Source organism: Phaenicophaeus curvirostris, chromosome 1, assembly GCF_032191515.1.
Source record: "Phaenicophaeus curvirostris isolate KB17595 chromosome 1, BPBGC_Pcur_1.0, whole genome shotgun sequence".
Classification (NCBI taxonomy): domain Eukaryota; kingdom Metazoa; phylum Chordata; class Aves; order Cuculiformes; family Cuculidae; genus Phaenicophaeus; species Phaenicophaeus curvirostris.
Genome location: NC_091392.1, coordinates 156,701,192 through 156,717,279, shown reverse-complemented (window position 1 = coordinate 156,717,279; position 16,088 = coordinate 156,701,192). Strand labels below are relative to the sequence as shown.

Sequence of the window (16,088 nt, the reverse complement as noted above, 5' to 3'; positions counted from 1 at the left end):
TATTAAATTTTCAGCAACCTCTTAAATGTGTATTTAAAAAAAAAACCAAACCCCACAGACACATTTATAGGGAAACTGTTTTCTCTGAAAAAATACAACAGTATCTTTATTACATATAAACAACAATCTTGCAAATTATTTGTTGTAATCTAGAAGACTACGCGTTATTCACAACTAAATTAGGTAAGTATTTTTATGGACATATCAGCCTTAAAGACTCAAGAGGAATCAGTTTCTCAAGCACAGCACTACTGTAATAATCATGTAATCAAAGGAAGTATTCCCTCTCTACTGGCATCTGACTTGAACGTCATCAATATTTCTCTGGCCGGAGATTGTTTGAAATGCTGTTACTTGGGATCTCCAATTCCCTAGTTGATTTGTAGATACAGATATGTGCATCTCTGCAGTTGGAACGGTCTCCATGCCCCCATCTCTCAAAATAATGATCCCAGCACTCTGTGCTCTCCTGACTAATAACGTCCTTTATGTTTACATTCCCTGCCTCCTGTGCATCAGTACTTTAAATTCTTCCGTGGGCCACCAGTGTACATTCTGATTAGTTTTGTGCTGTGTGTACATGGGATTTGAGGAGCTGCAATATAGACCATCACTTTCTTTTGTGACCATCCTGGTCATCTCCTCTAATTATTTTTAATCCACCTATGATGTGAGATAGTGCTGTAGATTATGGATGGTAAATGTTGATGTTTAAATATGACTCTGCATAGGTAACTGGTCAGTTCTTGCAGTTCAACTAATCAGTTTTCATAGAATCATAGAATAACCAGGTTGGAAGAGACCCACCGGATCATCGAGTCCAACCATTCCTATCAAACACTAAACCATGCCCCTTAGCACCTCGTCCACCCGTGCCTTAAACACCTCCAGGGAAGGTGACTCAACCACCTCCCTGGGCAGCCTCTGCCAGTGCCCAATGACCCTTTCTGTGAAAATTTTTTTCCTAATGTCCAGCCTAAATCTCCCCTGGCGGAGCTTGAGGCCATTCCCTCTTATCCTGTCCCCTGTCACTTGGAAGAATAGACCAGCACCCTCCTGTCTACAACCTCCTTTCAGGTAGTTTTAGAGAGCAATGAGGTCTCCCCTCAGCCTACTCTTCTCCAGGCTAAACAAACCCAGCTCTCTCAGCCACTCCTCATAAGGCCTTTTCTCCAGCCCCCTCACCAGCTTTGTTGTTCTTCTCTGGACTCGCTCCAGAGCCTCAACATCCTTCTTGTGGTGAGGGGCCCAGAACTGAACACAGGATTCGAGGAGCACCCTCACCAGTACCGAGTACAGAGGGAGAATAACCTCCCTGGACCTGCTGGTCACGCCGTTTCTGATACAAGCCAAGATGCCATTGGCCTTCTTGGCCACCTGGGCACATTGCTGGCTCATGTTCAGTTGACTGTCAACCAACACCCCCAGGTCCCTCTCCTCCAGGCAGCTTTCTAGACAGACTTCTCCTAGTCTGTAGCACTGCATAGGGTTGTTGTGCCCCAAGTGCAGGACCCGGCATTTGGCCTTGTTGAACCTCTTGCTGTTGGTCTCAGCCCAGCAGTCCAGCCTGTTCAGATCCCTTTGCAGAGCCTCCCTACCCTCCATGAGATCGACACTTCCACCCAGCTTAGTGTCATCTGCAAACTTGCTAGAGGAGTTGAAAGAGCTGTTCAGCTGACAAATTTAGGCATCTTTAGAGATGGCAAAATAGCTTTTCAGGGTTTTTTTGGGTCTGCTGGGTTGGTTTTGGCTACTCTTGGCTAGAAGTTTACAGATATGTAGTTCATTCATATGTGTTCAGATGTCTGCAATGTGGAACTTTAACCTATTAATATTATCTTTTATTTATTTTTATATCAACCTTGTTAATGAAATTAGTAATAATGTGCCGTCATGCAACATTTTATGACCAGTTTAATCTGTTTCTCTGTAGTTCCCTGTAACATCCTAAGAAATTTATTATGACTTCTACTCTTTGGCATGGAGTGAAGCATTAAAATATGCCTGGAGGGCAAGTAGTTTTCAAGTTTCAAGGAGCAAATACTGTGTGAAAAGAATTTGCAAAACTGAAGCCATACTTCTGTATGCAATAAACTTTAAAAAGTATTATTGCATTAGTTGGATCTTCTAACATTTCTACCGTGTGATGTAAATGCATTTATCTCACTGAAGCTTCAAGTACTGTTGTACTCTGCATGAAGCCAGCAGTGTGAACATAAGTTGAAATAGTAGGAATAGATGCATGATTTGATAAATGGAACCATGTCAATATGTTATACAATTATTTTCAAAGGCGCATGACAAATTATGGGCTTTTACTTAGTAAAATCATGGCTGTCTTAATCATCTTTCAGAGCAAAAATGTCAGCTGTTTTCTATGCAGCAGTGAAAGCACAGCTGGAATTTGTAAGCCAAAAAAATTAAGTGTTATTATGAAAATATTTTATTGAGATATTATTTTTAGAATTCTCTAATACCTATTTATTGTGTTTAATAGAGCATTATTTGGGGCTAAGCAGAGAGGCAGAAATTTTGGATCAAATTCTTATTTTTGTGGAGATAACTTGATGAAAATTTGAAAGAATAATTACTTGAAAGATGCTTCAATATGGAAGTATTTGCCACTTTCAGATTTTTTGCATTCACTGCTTAAAACACGGGAAGCTGAATTTCTATTTTGAGTTCTACCAGGACTGTGTGTTGGTTTAGGAAACATAGAAGAGAGAAGGATTACTCATCCATTGAATTTAGTATTAGATGGTGATGATCAAATACAGTCTATGTAAGGCAGCTTTCTCAACATGTTGATCATGCTCATTTGTAATCTCGGATTTGTTCTTTACTAGTTAATTGCAGCAAACTCGGCCTTTCTAAATAATGATTTTTCAGAAAGTGAAAAGGCAGAAAGGAGATCCTAGAGGCTTTTTTAAAAAAAAAAGTTTAGGGGTTGTAAAAAGGAAAGTGAGAAGATGGGAGGTGTTTAGTTACAAAAGCTGTATGCAGAACTGCTGGAAGCAGTTAATGGATATTTCCAAAACTTTGGCCTGCAGGGCTTTTTTTTAGTGTGGTTTAGTATTTTGCTGGAACCTAGGCTGTGGTGAGGGAATGGTGTTTTGATTGCAACACACATTTAATACAAGTACTTCTGAGATCTCCTGCAGCTGAGGCAGGTAAAATCTGGCAAGTTAAATGACATGAATTGGTTTTCATGCTGTGTGAAAGTTGGGTGCCACTTAGCATCCTTAAAGCTGTTTCCCCTGGGACAATCATTCCACTTCGACAGCAAGAGCACCTTAAAAATAAGGTGTTGATGTAAGAATGTAGATGAAATCAAGCTGGACAGCTAGAATGGTTCCTCTCTGCAAGTCACTTTCCCTTTGCTGCGAATTTTAACCTTATAGGAGAATATTTGAATACATGTAATGGTTTTAAGCTGAAAGAAGGGAGATAGATATTAGGAAGACTCGGGTTTTTTGTTTTTTTTTTCTTTTTAACTGTGAAGGTGGTGAGGCACTGGCACAGGTTCTCAATGGAGTTGTGGATGCCTCCTTCCTGGAGGTGTTTAAGGCCAGGATGGATGGAGCTTGGGGCAACCTGATCTAGTGGAGGTGTCCCTGCCCATCGCAGGGGGCTTGGAACTGGATGATCATTAAGGTCCCTTCCAGCCCAAACCATTGTATGTGAAAAAGATCTTGAATCACTGCAGTTTCCAGGTAGTATCTATCAATGTAGGTAAAATACTTGCTGATGACATAGATTTTTTTAGGGGAGGGGTGGGGAGAGGAGGGTGGGAAAAGCATAAATTGCCAAATTCTGGGCTGCTTCATGAATATCACAGCTGTTACTCTTGTGGAAGAGCAACCTCTGGAACAGAGTTGGTGCGTAATGCTTGGTGTGGTCACAGCTTTGTTTCTCTGACTAATTTGTGTTCAAGAATATCATGCAGTACAACGTATACAGCCTTTGTGTATACAGAAATTCTAGTGAGCGTTATTCCTTTTACAGGTACAGGTCTTTCACAACTTGATAAGGCAGTCTTAGAACTTCTTTCTAATTAGGCTTCTTTGCCTCATAGTCCAAGGACAGGATGAGAAAATCCAAGTGAATATCCTAGAAGAAGAAAGGGGGGTTAATTATTTCCAGCCATTGTTCTTTATCACTTCTGTCATTCCCTGATACCACCCACCTTCCTTCTTACTTGGAGTCCTAATTTTGGCCTTGAGAAGGCAAGATATGGAGGGAGAGGGGAAGTCGCTTCACACGTTGCATCTGTTCTCATACTGTTGTTTGTCATGCACCTTTAAGGAGGAAATAGGATGTGTGAGAGTAGCCAAAAAAAGTTGCCTTCAGAAGATTTTCATTTCTGTAAGTTGTATGGTTGGAGTGTGCCAAGACTAAATGTGGAAATAATTTGTAAAAAATGCTGGTTGAAAGTAAGTAGCCTTCAAAAATTACATAGTAAGTCTAGTATAAGCTTGACAAATATGAATCAATTAATAAGCTTTATTTGAGACTTTCCATATGGGTCTGCTGAGAGACATTGTCTCAAGTGGATTTTTATATTGCTGAAGATGATTTAAATGTTAAGTAATGCTGTTGCACTCACTTCTGTTGTACTTATGTTGCATTAGGCCTTTAAAACCGGGAGTAAAGGAAACAATTATCAGCGGACAACATTCAAGACTTTTGAACTGCCAAGCTGTGCAAACATAGTCTTTGCCTATTGTGTAGCGCAGGTAGATATGCCACGTAATTTATAGCTAAATACTAAAAGTTTTTCTTTTTTTCTTCAACAGATTCAGAGCATTCCTATTACAATTTAATCTTGAAGAAAGCAGGACAATTTTTGTCCAATTTGCAAATCAATCTGTTGAAGTTTGCACTTTCCATACGGGCATATTCTCCAACTGTTCAGATGTTTCAGCAGGTGATTGTATTAACTGGGATATTTGGTACATGATTTTATGTGGTTCTTTGGCTGCAGAGTAAAGAATATTCATTATTACAGTTCAGCAAAATATATGCTGACATCATTTGGAATCGGGTATGATTCATTTATAAAGATGATGCTTTATATTGACAGGAATAAATATACATGTCTAATTGTATGGACAACATTATTTTTAGGGTATAATTTTTGGAATTGCTCACTCTTAAAAACTCAGATTGTGGATTGGTGGTTTTTTTTTTTTGCATTGCTTTAGATCATCCTGTGGGATTTCAGACATTCCCAAAGTAGGAATGTTTTTTTAGCTTCAAATAATTTGTTATTCTCACCTATGTCATTTTAGTATTTGAGAAGTTGAAAGGTGGAATAGTTATATACTTGCTGTGTTAATAAAACATTGAGAGGCGTCATAAATTCACTGTGCCTATAGCCTAAACCTGCACATCCTTGATGCAGCAATGCCATCTTCAAGATAAAGTGAGAAATCCATCTTTCTGAAAGATAATAAGGTGTAATAAAGTTAGGGGGTTTTGTGAGTATTCTCTGAAGGAATATCATCATCTCAGACTCATTTTTTCAGTTTTATCTTTCAGCTTGTGAATCCAGAGTCATTGATATGCAGTCATATGATTCCCACTTTACATGGGAATAGCTGAATAGTTTAAAAACAAAAAAAGGCAGGAGATAGGAAGAAGAGAGAACTGAAAATTGACATTAATTTTGGGATTTATTGGTTAGCAGTCAAATCTTTGTACATTAGCATCATTGCTGATAGTGGCTAAAATAAAAATATCTTGGAGTACAGGGTGTGATTTTTAGCTTGTGGAGGAGATTTCTCAGCCCTGTCTTTACAGAACTGAAATGCACTTGCATTTTCTGGACTATGACTGCAAAGGTTATAATGTCTTAATCTTCTAATATTTTCCATTACTTTTTTCACATGTTCCCAATTTTGAATGGGCTTAATTAGAAACAAAACTCAATGGCAGCTGCTGAGTTATTTTAATCAAAGGGATGCGAGTTTAAGTTGAAGTGCAATCAAAGCGTTCTGGTTGAGTATAATTGTTGTAATATTAGATTGCAGCTGATGAACCTCCACCAGAAGGCTGCAGTGCATTTGTGGTTATCCATGAGAAGCACACCTGTAAGACTAATGAAATAAAGAAGCTGCTGAAGAAGGCTACTAAGAGGTAAATGTAATGATCTGTTTTAAGAGGAATAATAGATGATTAAAGAGGAAAATGTATTATTACATGTAAGAAGCATAGATGGGAGTCATGTTGTGCTCAAAGCAGTCAGTGCCTTAGAAGGGTTGTCAGTATGCATGTCTGATGTTTTCTGTCCATCACATTCCTTCTGCATACAATCTTGGCAGTTATCTAGGCAAGCATAAAGCTGCCCCTACTACCCTGCTAACTGGTTAGTGAGTGCTGAATTCCACACCCATTCCACACCCTTTATCTGTCCAGCTGCTGTCCCTTCCCTTTCAGGCACCTTTCTCATGAAAATCTCTTTTGTTGGGATGTAAATTAGCTTTCAGCCTTAAGAGCAATAGAATCAATTACTTCTCACTATTATTCAGTGTTGAACAGAAACAGAGAATGGGGGCTTATCTTGGATTTACAAAGGATGAACGTTTTAATTTTCCAATCCAAGGTCGTTGTGGTAGCCCTATGCAGTGTTATTTCACAGCAGCACTTATTCTTTTTGTGAAGTTTGGTCATTATAGTATAAAATGCTACCTTTGAGATTATCAGTGTTCAAGAAACTTATGATAGCGCTTGGTAGCCACCTTTTGAGAACAAGAGTCATTCTGCTATACCTAGGTGACCACTCAAGAAAATAAGAAAAGAGAAGCTCCTTTGATTTAGGTTTTCAACTCTCTCTAAATGACTGGCAGTTGTTGACTGTTTGGTTACAAGAAGGAAGCTTCTCACGTCACATTCCATATGTATGGTTTCATTGGGGCAAATCTGGATCTGTTCTTGGACAGAGCTTACTCATTCAAGAGCTGTTTCAGGCTCCTTGATGGCACCTGTTTTGTCTGCCTCCTGTGTTTACAGCAGAAAAGCTTGCCTGATTTTGTGATACATGGCTGCGTGCACCCAAATCAGTTCTCAAACCAGGCCCATCCTTTTGTCTCCACCTTACAAATGTGGTCTCTGACTGCGTACTTACCAAGCTTAGATAGGATGTTGATGTTAAGGCCCTGAGTACCCTGATACGAATTGGGCCTGCTTTGAGGGAGGAATTGCAGCAAATGATGAGGTCTTTTGCAGTATGAATTATTGCAAATGTGATTTTTATATTGAAGATATTCGTTAGCTTTGCATCACAAACTGTGGCATTGTGGAGTTCTGCCCTCACCTTTCCAGTATGACTTTTCACTGACCATCTACTACGCATATTTCCGCAGTGTGCATTTAAGTATTAGAGTTTCTCAGCTTGCCTCGGAGAGCTTTGGAGGGAGTTTACTGGTCTTTCAAGTACGACTATGCAAAGGCAACACTGAAAAAGAAACATACTCATCAATAACTAGTGCATTGAGTATTATTATTCAACCATATCCTCTGTTACTTTTCAATCTTTCTAATTATATATTTAAAAGATCTTTGTAGTAATCTAAAGAAATCATTGCAGGTATAGAAAGCCTGACTTTTCTGTGGTCATGGGCTTTAATGAGGTGGGTAGGTAGACAGGCAATCAAAATTTGCGAAATTAGCTAAATTAAGAGTTTGATGGTGTAAGATAATCATAGCCACAGTTGGTTTCCATGCTTGTTAGTAGCTTTCTCAAACTTCACTGAATATCCCTCTGGTATTTTGTCCCTCACTGATCTGTACATCTCTAGTAGGTGTAATGCTCATTTAAACTAAAAAGTTTGAGCTGTAACTGAGTATTGCAAAAAAATCTCAGTGCTGTGGTTTTCGTTTGCTTTTTCACTATCAATTAGTAGTGTATATTAAAGTTATTTATAGTTGATGCTGATTTTTCCGGTTTCTGAGACTTTAATTAGAAAATTTGTGTTCCGAGTTCATGAGCAATCATGATTATTTTGTGATGATTTTAACATGACTTGTATACTTTTAGCATATAAACCCTTAGTAGTATTTCAGTTATGAAAAACTGCCACTGCTTTTACTTCTTCTCTGAATATATAATATCAAAATTACTTGTTTTTAAAACCAGACCCAGGCCATATCTTTTTAAGGGAGATCATAAATTCCCAACTCTCAAAGAGGACGGCCCAGTGGTTATTCTTTATGCAGAAATGGGTACAAAAGACTTTGCTAAATTCCACAAGATTTTATCTGAGAAGGCACAAAAGGAGGAAATAGTTTATATTCTCCGGCATTATGTTCAGGTATGCAATTTGAATTAACATTGATGCAGTAAACTATTAGTATTCTGTCCTTGTTTTCTTTGCGTTTTGACAAAACACGTTTTATACGTTTATTTTTGCATTTGCCTAAATTGTGCAATATATATTATAATTTTAAAACTTTTTAGATTAAATTATTTACCTAATGAAAACACTGAAGCTAGGAAAGCACAATGATAATATTGTCTAATCCTGCATGCAAGCACTGTTTGCATCACTGATCTCAAAGTACCTCTTATTTTATTTATATTTCTGTATTTTGTGTTGTATGAAACTCTTGGGTGAATCTTGGTGCAGCAAAGTGAACATATTAGTAATAAGAATTAGCAAACAGGAGCTGCAATAAAAAACCAAGCTGAAAAAATCATTACAATTATTTTATATATTCTCAGTATAATCTCATATGTTCATTGCAGTACAGCAGTATGGGCGATCAGAGTAAACAGCATTTTAAACATAATGTTTTTGAATGCTTTTCTTAACTCAGTCCTCTCCCTGAAGAAAGAACGGGAGATAAATACCAGTTCATGGAGCTCTATTGTCCCCATTTTTAGTTACTTGAAGCTTTTTGTAATTTATATTAAAAGTACAGCTCTTAAATAGTGCAGCTAATGCAAGAATTATCTAGTGGAGTGAGAGGTTTCTGTGATTTATGAAGACCAGGAATTTCAGGATGATGAGATCCATAGTTTGCAGATGACTTTGAGTTGTTTGCTCACAGTAATGAAGTAGAGAATTCGAGGAAACCAGTCTTAAACTCTAAGTTGTATAGGGGCATGGGCTTTACTGAACTTTCTGTTGTTCTTTTATGCACTTTTTTTTCCCAATTAAATACTTGGTCTACTTGATCTGACATGCACTGTGGTACCACAGAATGGGTATTGTGTTCTTCCCTATACTTACTTCCTCTCTCTTCGGACTCTTCATTTTCTTCACAACATCCATTTTTATTTTTTGGTTCCACTGAGTTAGATTCTCTGTCCTTCTTCACATTAAATGCCAGAAGAGGGAGCATTGAGAGCAGGAGAGGTATGGTCTTTCTGCTGTCTTTTTTTTTTTTTTTTTGCCACTATCACTGAGACTGCTTAAAGAGTGTGGTGCTCACTCTGCATTGAGATTTGCCTCAAGGACAAGGAGGACACCCCCACCCTTGCTGGGTTTTCTGTTTTGAGCTGGAGGATTCTCTGTACAGAATAATTCTTAGAAATTGTAAGCTAAAGCTGAAAGGCTTTCAAGAAATTGCTGCTGTCTGTGTGCAAATTCTATTTTGGAAAGGGAGTTTTCATACATTTGGGGCAAATTAGAGCACATTTTTTGAAGTAAGTATGCTCTGAGTAGTTACACTATTGAATGCCAAACTTCCACTCCAAAATTGGAAATATTCGTTATTCTTTATGACAACCTGTTTTCAGTAGTGATACCTTAATATATTTTCTTAATCACTAACTGCAAGGAGGATCAACTCTTTCATCAAAACCCTTTGAAAGAATCAGCCTGATGCAGAAATAGAGAATTTCTTCCTAACATGCTGAAGCCTGACAAAAATATGAGGAAATTAACAATTTAAAATGTGAATTCTAAGGCATCAGTAATTGTATAAGGTGCTACCAGCTCTGCCTGTTCTAGTCCTTCTTCTAATGGTATGTGAAAGGACTACAATTTTGACATAGCCATTCTGTGGTCTGTAGGAGACAAAGGAAGTCCTGACTTTGTCACACACCTTCTCTATGGACTGTCAATGTCTTACATGACTTTTATGATGTTTGGTGTAGTATTTTGTACTTTGAATCATAAATTGAAAAATGGATTTATATTAGGACTATGAGAACATTTTAAAGTTACAGTATTAGATATTGTTAATCTCCTATATGTACAGTTTTTAAAGTTTGTTTTTTTGATTTTGTTTTAAATAATACCATCAAGCAGAAACCACGTTCCAGAAAAATGTATTTGTCTGGATATGGTGTAGAGCTTGCAATAAAGAGCACAGAATATAAAGCAGTAGATGACACACAGGTTAAAGGTATGTTGTTATTTGTTTGGGTTTTTTTAATTAGTATTTTATTTGAGATGTTATTGAAATATGTTATCATCTGCAGTTATAAAGTCATTAATGTTTTGAAAGTTATTTCTTTTTACAGAAGAAAGTCCCAGGCATTACGAACTGAGACATTAAAGTATATGCAAGCATTTAGAAACAGCTGTGCTTAGGTTGTAGTTCATTATCTAACTTGTAATTGTTGTTTCTGTAGCCCTTCAAAATGTAACCCGTTCTTCCTTGTGATCAGTATAAGATGTTTTTAACCTTTGTTCTTCAATTACTTTTGTTTGTTGGCATCTCTAATATGCTAATTACTGTAATATCTACATGTTAGTGTTTCAGGATTGGGTGGGGGAAGTTCTGCATTTGTGTGGAAATGCTGGCACAGTCTTCTGTAGGAAAAATGTGTTCCATCATAGAATTTCTTACCAGTGTATGTTACTGAGTATCGAAATGAAACGTTTATTTCAGAAAATACTGGTTACAGCATTCTGATACAGAGAAATGACTTTGTGTGGAGTTTGTGTGACGTATCTATAAGAAGATATAAAGAAAGTTGGTGAGCTCTTTTGGTAAGACTAAGGTTTAATAGACTGAGCCACTTCAAAATTATTTGAGTTTTTTAATGGAAAGAAACTGTCCTCTGACTTAGATCAAATGCTAGCTGGAGATTCAAGCACTTTAAAGTCATCATGGCTTTCAAGCATAAATTTGGAAGTAACTGGCTGTTAAGTTTCATACTTGGCTACTTAATCAATCTGAGAAATGGCTATTTTGGGAAGTGAGCTATTTAACCATATCAATTTCAGTTAAATAAAAATGCAGCCGTATGATGAATTATATTTTAAAAATAGTTTGAATGTTGCTAAATTCTGTGAAGTGATTTATTGTGATGCCAAAATAAGAATGCATAAATATAATTCTAATTGAAATTACGCCTGGGAACAACAACTTTCTCATTGTATGTTTCTATTAACTGTTTTATAATTTCTAGAAACATAATACATCAGTAACTTTCTTGTTCATATTGTCTACATATGCTATGTACTCAGGAGCAAATGATACAAAAGAAGAGGAAGATGAAGAAGGGGAAAGTGATGTCCAAGGTTTTCTCTTTGGAAAATTAAAGTGAGTTGATATAAGTTACAATTCAAGTTCTGCATTTGTTTCTGGAACCTGAACCAAATATATATATATATATACACACATATTTATTTTTTTTACAGAAAAAGTTAGATTTATGTTGCAAAGTATTTGTTACTGGTGATAATTTTGATTAGTTTTTCTCTGTTTATATTGTGTCTGTAAAGACACAACAGCTGTTTATTCTGTTAATTTCAATTTATTGTTTTGAGTTTTCTAATTCTCTTAGAAAATATACAATAAACTGTTTTTAAAGTTAAAAAAACCCCTCTCTCTAGGCAATAATCACAAAACCTTAGATAAAAACATGAAAACACTGTGTTCTACAGTAAATTGTTGCTGCTACTTGTATTTTCAGATACTTAGTCAGGATGTTGATTTTCAAAATGCAGTAGCACAAACCCAAACCCATGTGTTGTAGCTACATAAGGTGTTTTTAAGATGGATAGTCATTCGTTTCTTGGAGTTAAGGAGTAATATTTCTCAAAAGATCTGCTTTTTATAGATGTCTTCTTATTTTGCAGTTCAGGAATTTGTGTTCTCATCTAGCCGGAGCTCTTTTTACCTCCAAGCTACAACCTGTTAGTCTAAGTGACTGATGAAACTGAATGCTTCCCTGTTGAGGGCTGTGGGCTGCTTCTGGTCTTCTCTTGATGGTTTCATTTTGTAATTGCAGTCATCAAAGTTCCCCCCTTCTCCCTTAACAAATCCATGCAGAGAATCATTAATCTTGCCTTCTTCAAGAAGAAACTCAAGAGTCTAGGTCTCTAGTGTCATTATGTCACTTATTTTTGAAGCAAAAAGTAAACTTTTTTGTGAACGTTCTCACCAAGCAGTAAGTTTTCTCAGAGTTCAGAGGTGCTAATGCTATCTAAATTCTATAAAGCCCACCCCCTTTCTACCTTTAAGTAAGCACCCAGATCTTCTGGCTTCTGTATTGTTTCACCTATCTGTAGATACCTTCCACAGCAGGTAGTATTAAATGCTTATGTCATCTTTATCTGAGCTTTTCCCTTCTTGGATTGTGCAAGGTTTAGCTGTGCTTGACTTCTGGGTGTTGCATGGTGGCTGACTTGCAAAGCTGTCAGATAATTCCTCAGACCTTTTGACAATGTTTCCAAACTCATATTTTTTCTTCCTTTTTTCATACTGGAGGAGAAAGAGGTGTTTCAGTAATCTGTACATTATCGCTTGGCTATAGCCATGTCAAGGGTTATGCTTTTCTTAGCCGTGGAATAGTTATGGATGTAAGCAGATGTAAAATCTTAGAAATGTAACTATTTGAGTATGTAAATCACATTTCTGTCTCTCATCATGATACATATTCAGAGAAGGGTAAATTTTTTTTTTTTTTTTTTTTCAATCACCTTTGTGTGTTTGATTTTGTGGCCACGTTTACTGTAGCGTAAGTGAACAAGAGAAATAAGGGACCAAGCGTCAATACTAGATCTTGACTGCAGCTTGTGGCAAGGTGTTATTTGCCAGTTGCCTTCAATTTGCAAAAGAATTGAAGGACCAAACAGAGGAAAAAAGAAAAATGGCATCAAGATATATTTGCAAAGAAGGTATTGAAAATGGTTAAGACCTTAAAACTAGTTAAGAGATTGCTGCTGCATAGAGGGATTTCTAAGATTGTTTACTGTTTGCCAACAGTTAAAAAGGGAGGAAGGAAGGATTCCTTGTGAAACTTCTTGATATCCAAAATAAAATATGAAATATAACAGATCTTGAAGTCTTAAAGCTGTAGATGCCTGGATTTTAGCTACTTTTTGGTCTTTGTTCAGTACTTGTGACAGAAAAATCTTTAGTAATGGAGACTGTTTGATGTTCAGAGGTGCCTTGTTGTTTTTGCCCTCAAAACCTCTTTGCCCAGTTATTTACAAAAAAATAAAAAAATAGGCAAGCTTTTGGGCATCATGCTCTTCAGATCTAACTAGGGATTTGTGTGCTGAGTAGCTTGGGTTTGTCAGCAATGTTAATTTATGAAAAAATGTTCCCAACATTGGCTTGCCTGTATCTTTTGTAGGTAATACAACAAACTGTGTACAGTTACAGTTAAAATACAGTACGGTTAGTGTACAGTTATACCTGATGAAGTGGAAAGCTATATTTTGTCTTAATACTATTTAATGTTTGAATTAATTTATTCCATCAACATTTATGTGACAGTGCTTGAGACAGACCACTACATAATAATATAACTCCTTGTAATGAACAGGTTTTTAGTCCTCAGAAATGAACTCTTCTTGTCCCAAACTGTCATCGTTGTTTTTAAAATGAATTAAAAATTTAATTCTTGCTTGTTACCCTAGCGATACAATATTAGCTGTCAGTGATACTGTGGATAAAAGCAGGCATTGATGGTTGTAATTGATTGTTGCCTATTTAAAAAAAAAATGTTTTGTTGTAGACAGTTGCATCCTGATCTGAAAAATAACCTGAAAGAGTTTAAAAAGCATCTAATTGAAACTACTAACAACATGGAACCTTTGAAGGTTTGGGAGCTACAGGGTATGTATTGCATTTTTCTGCATTAACACAATACTCTGTTTAATTTGGTTTTGCTATGTTGATTATCAATATTGTGATAAAAGCTTTTTAAAAGAGGCATGTGATTTCTTAAAAAGGTAGTGTTATATCAAGTGTTTACCACGAGATACCAGTATATTCTTTCTAGTATTACGTGCTAGAAAATAAAGGAGCATTGAAGTAATCTTGCAAGATGGGGACTCATAACCGGCTTTCCTGATTTTAAAGACGGAAGTTACTCAGTTTTCTGCCTGATATATTATCTATTATATATAATATATTAATAAAGTATTAATATATTAATGTGTTAACGTATTAATATTTTATTGAAAATATTATCTATACTTTATTATATAATAGATAATATAGATAATCTATATGAGATATATCTATGTAGTATATACTAACTATAATATATAATAAATTAATTATATTTAGTTTCAGATACTTATTGATGAGTCAGACAGAAAATATAGTTTTGACATGACTATTGAATTGGGATGAAATGCAGGTTAAAACACTTATTCTTTAATTCATAAATTCTAGCTTTTATCAGTGTACTGGAGTACACATTGATACTTTTTTTTTTTTTGACATAACATCAAATGGGAGAACATGCTTTTAAAAAGGTTTCCTGTGGATTAGGAGAACAAACGTAGAAGTTGATTCCCAAACAGCTTCTGTGCTGGTAACTTGCACAGCATTCTGTAGCTTGAATGGAATTATAAATCACTCAAAAATAGATCCCTAAGATGTCATGACACTTGAATTTAGGCAACTAGATTTTACCTGTTAAAATTCCTCAGTTTTAGAGGACAACAGGATCAAAACTGATTTAGCTTTATACTAGTGCTGTGGAAGAGACTGGGCGGTTATCTGAACGTGATTTTCTTTTCAGGACCCTGATTGTTCCAGAGCTTGCTAGCAGTGTCCAGTCTGAAAATGGCTATCTGAGATAATTGTAGTTTCCTTGCAGACTCCTGTCAATGCTGGATTTAACTTGGTCCAAAATTTTAAATCAAAAATCCATTGTATTTCAGTTCTCCCAAGAGATGTACTGTGCAAATAAAAAGAAAATTTCCGGTTTGTCTGGTTATTTTTTTTTTTACTTGATTGATACCTTCCTATTGATGTTCAAGGAGAAGCAGCTCTGAAGCTTTGATCCCTTTAGTGTCTGCCTTCAAAAGCCAGTATACGGTTTCTATTTAGTGGTGGTCTTTTCTGCAGTGTCGTAGCTATACAGATAAAAACAAAGTTTGTGCAGCTCCCCAAGCAGCCAGTTCACACAGTGTTGAAAGTAATTAAGGTTTGGGATGCTGTTTGTTTAGTGCCAGGAAAACCAGTACTGGCTTGTGTTAAGGGCACTTGGGGCCTTTTCAGACGGGAGGTCTTCAACCCTCTCTTTGCATGGTGCAGTTGTTTCAGTGCCATTATCCTGACATGACTGAGTGTTTTCTATTTCATTCTTAATGACTAATTATAGCGTCTGAGTTACTGGCTCAGCTACTCTCTGATTTCCTTTTATTAGCTTCAAAGTAAAAGTTTAACTGAATTTAACCATAACTCTTTCAACTATAGTGCATGCTTCTATTTATAAATGACTGTAAACACCATTCAAGAGTTGTCTTTCAAGAGCCTTTGTTTAAGGCAAGTAATTAGGTTTACTATTTATAATGAAAAACGATGCACAGAGTACCAACACGGTGTTCCTTTCAATAACTCATTCTTTTATCTGTGTGAACAGCCTCTTGGTCTCTAGTGCTTCATTAGCTTTCAAGGTGTATTTTTGAGATCTGCTTTCAGCTTAGGATCTTCTTTTCCCTGCGGTGCCCTACACTGTGCTCTCAGCTGTGTTAGCGTACCACAGGGGGAAGGTTTGTAAGTGATAGTCCCTGACCAGGGGTAACCGAGAAGGTAGAGACATGTCAGTTTGCCTCAGTGGGATTTGAATATTCATACTGTAGCTGTTCAGCATAAAATGGAAATAATTAGCAATTTATGAAGGATTTCAAGTGCATGTCCTAAGCGCACAGCAGGTAAGGTGT

General features: G+C 36.5%; 1 protein-coding gene across 2 annotated transcripts in view; it reads left to right on the top strand.

Moving 5' to 3' along the window:
- The window catches only part of UGGT2 (UDP-glucose glycoprotein glucosyltransferase 2), an 89,256-nt gene that overhangs the window by 6,653 nt on the left and 66,515 nt on the right, over positions 1-16,088 (top strand). For both annotated transcript variants that reach the window (XM_069878870.1, XM_069878879.1), the window contains exons 3-8: positions 4,797-4,927; positions 6,026-6,138; positions 8,138-8,312; positions 10,257-10,353; positions 11,424-11,499; positions 13,925-14,025. In XM_069878870.1, the coding sequence (XP_069734971.1) occupies positions 4,797-4,927; positions 6,026-6,138; positions 8,138-8,312; positions 10,257-10,353; positions 11,424-11,499; positions 13,925-14,025 (693 nt within the window). The remainder of the gene's footprint in view (positions 1-4,796; positions 4,928-6,025; positions 6,139-8,137; positions 8,313-10,256; positions 10,354-11,423; positions 11,500-13,924; positions 14,026-16,088) is intronic.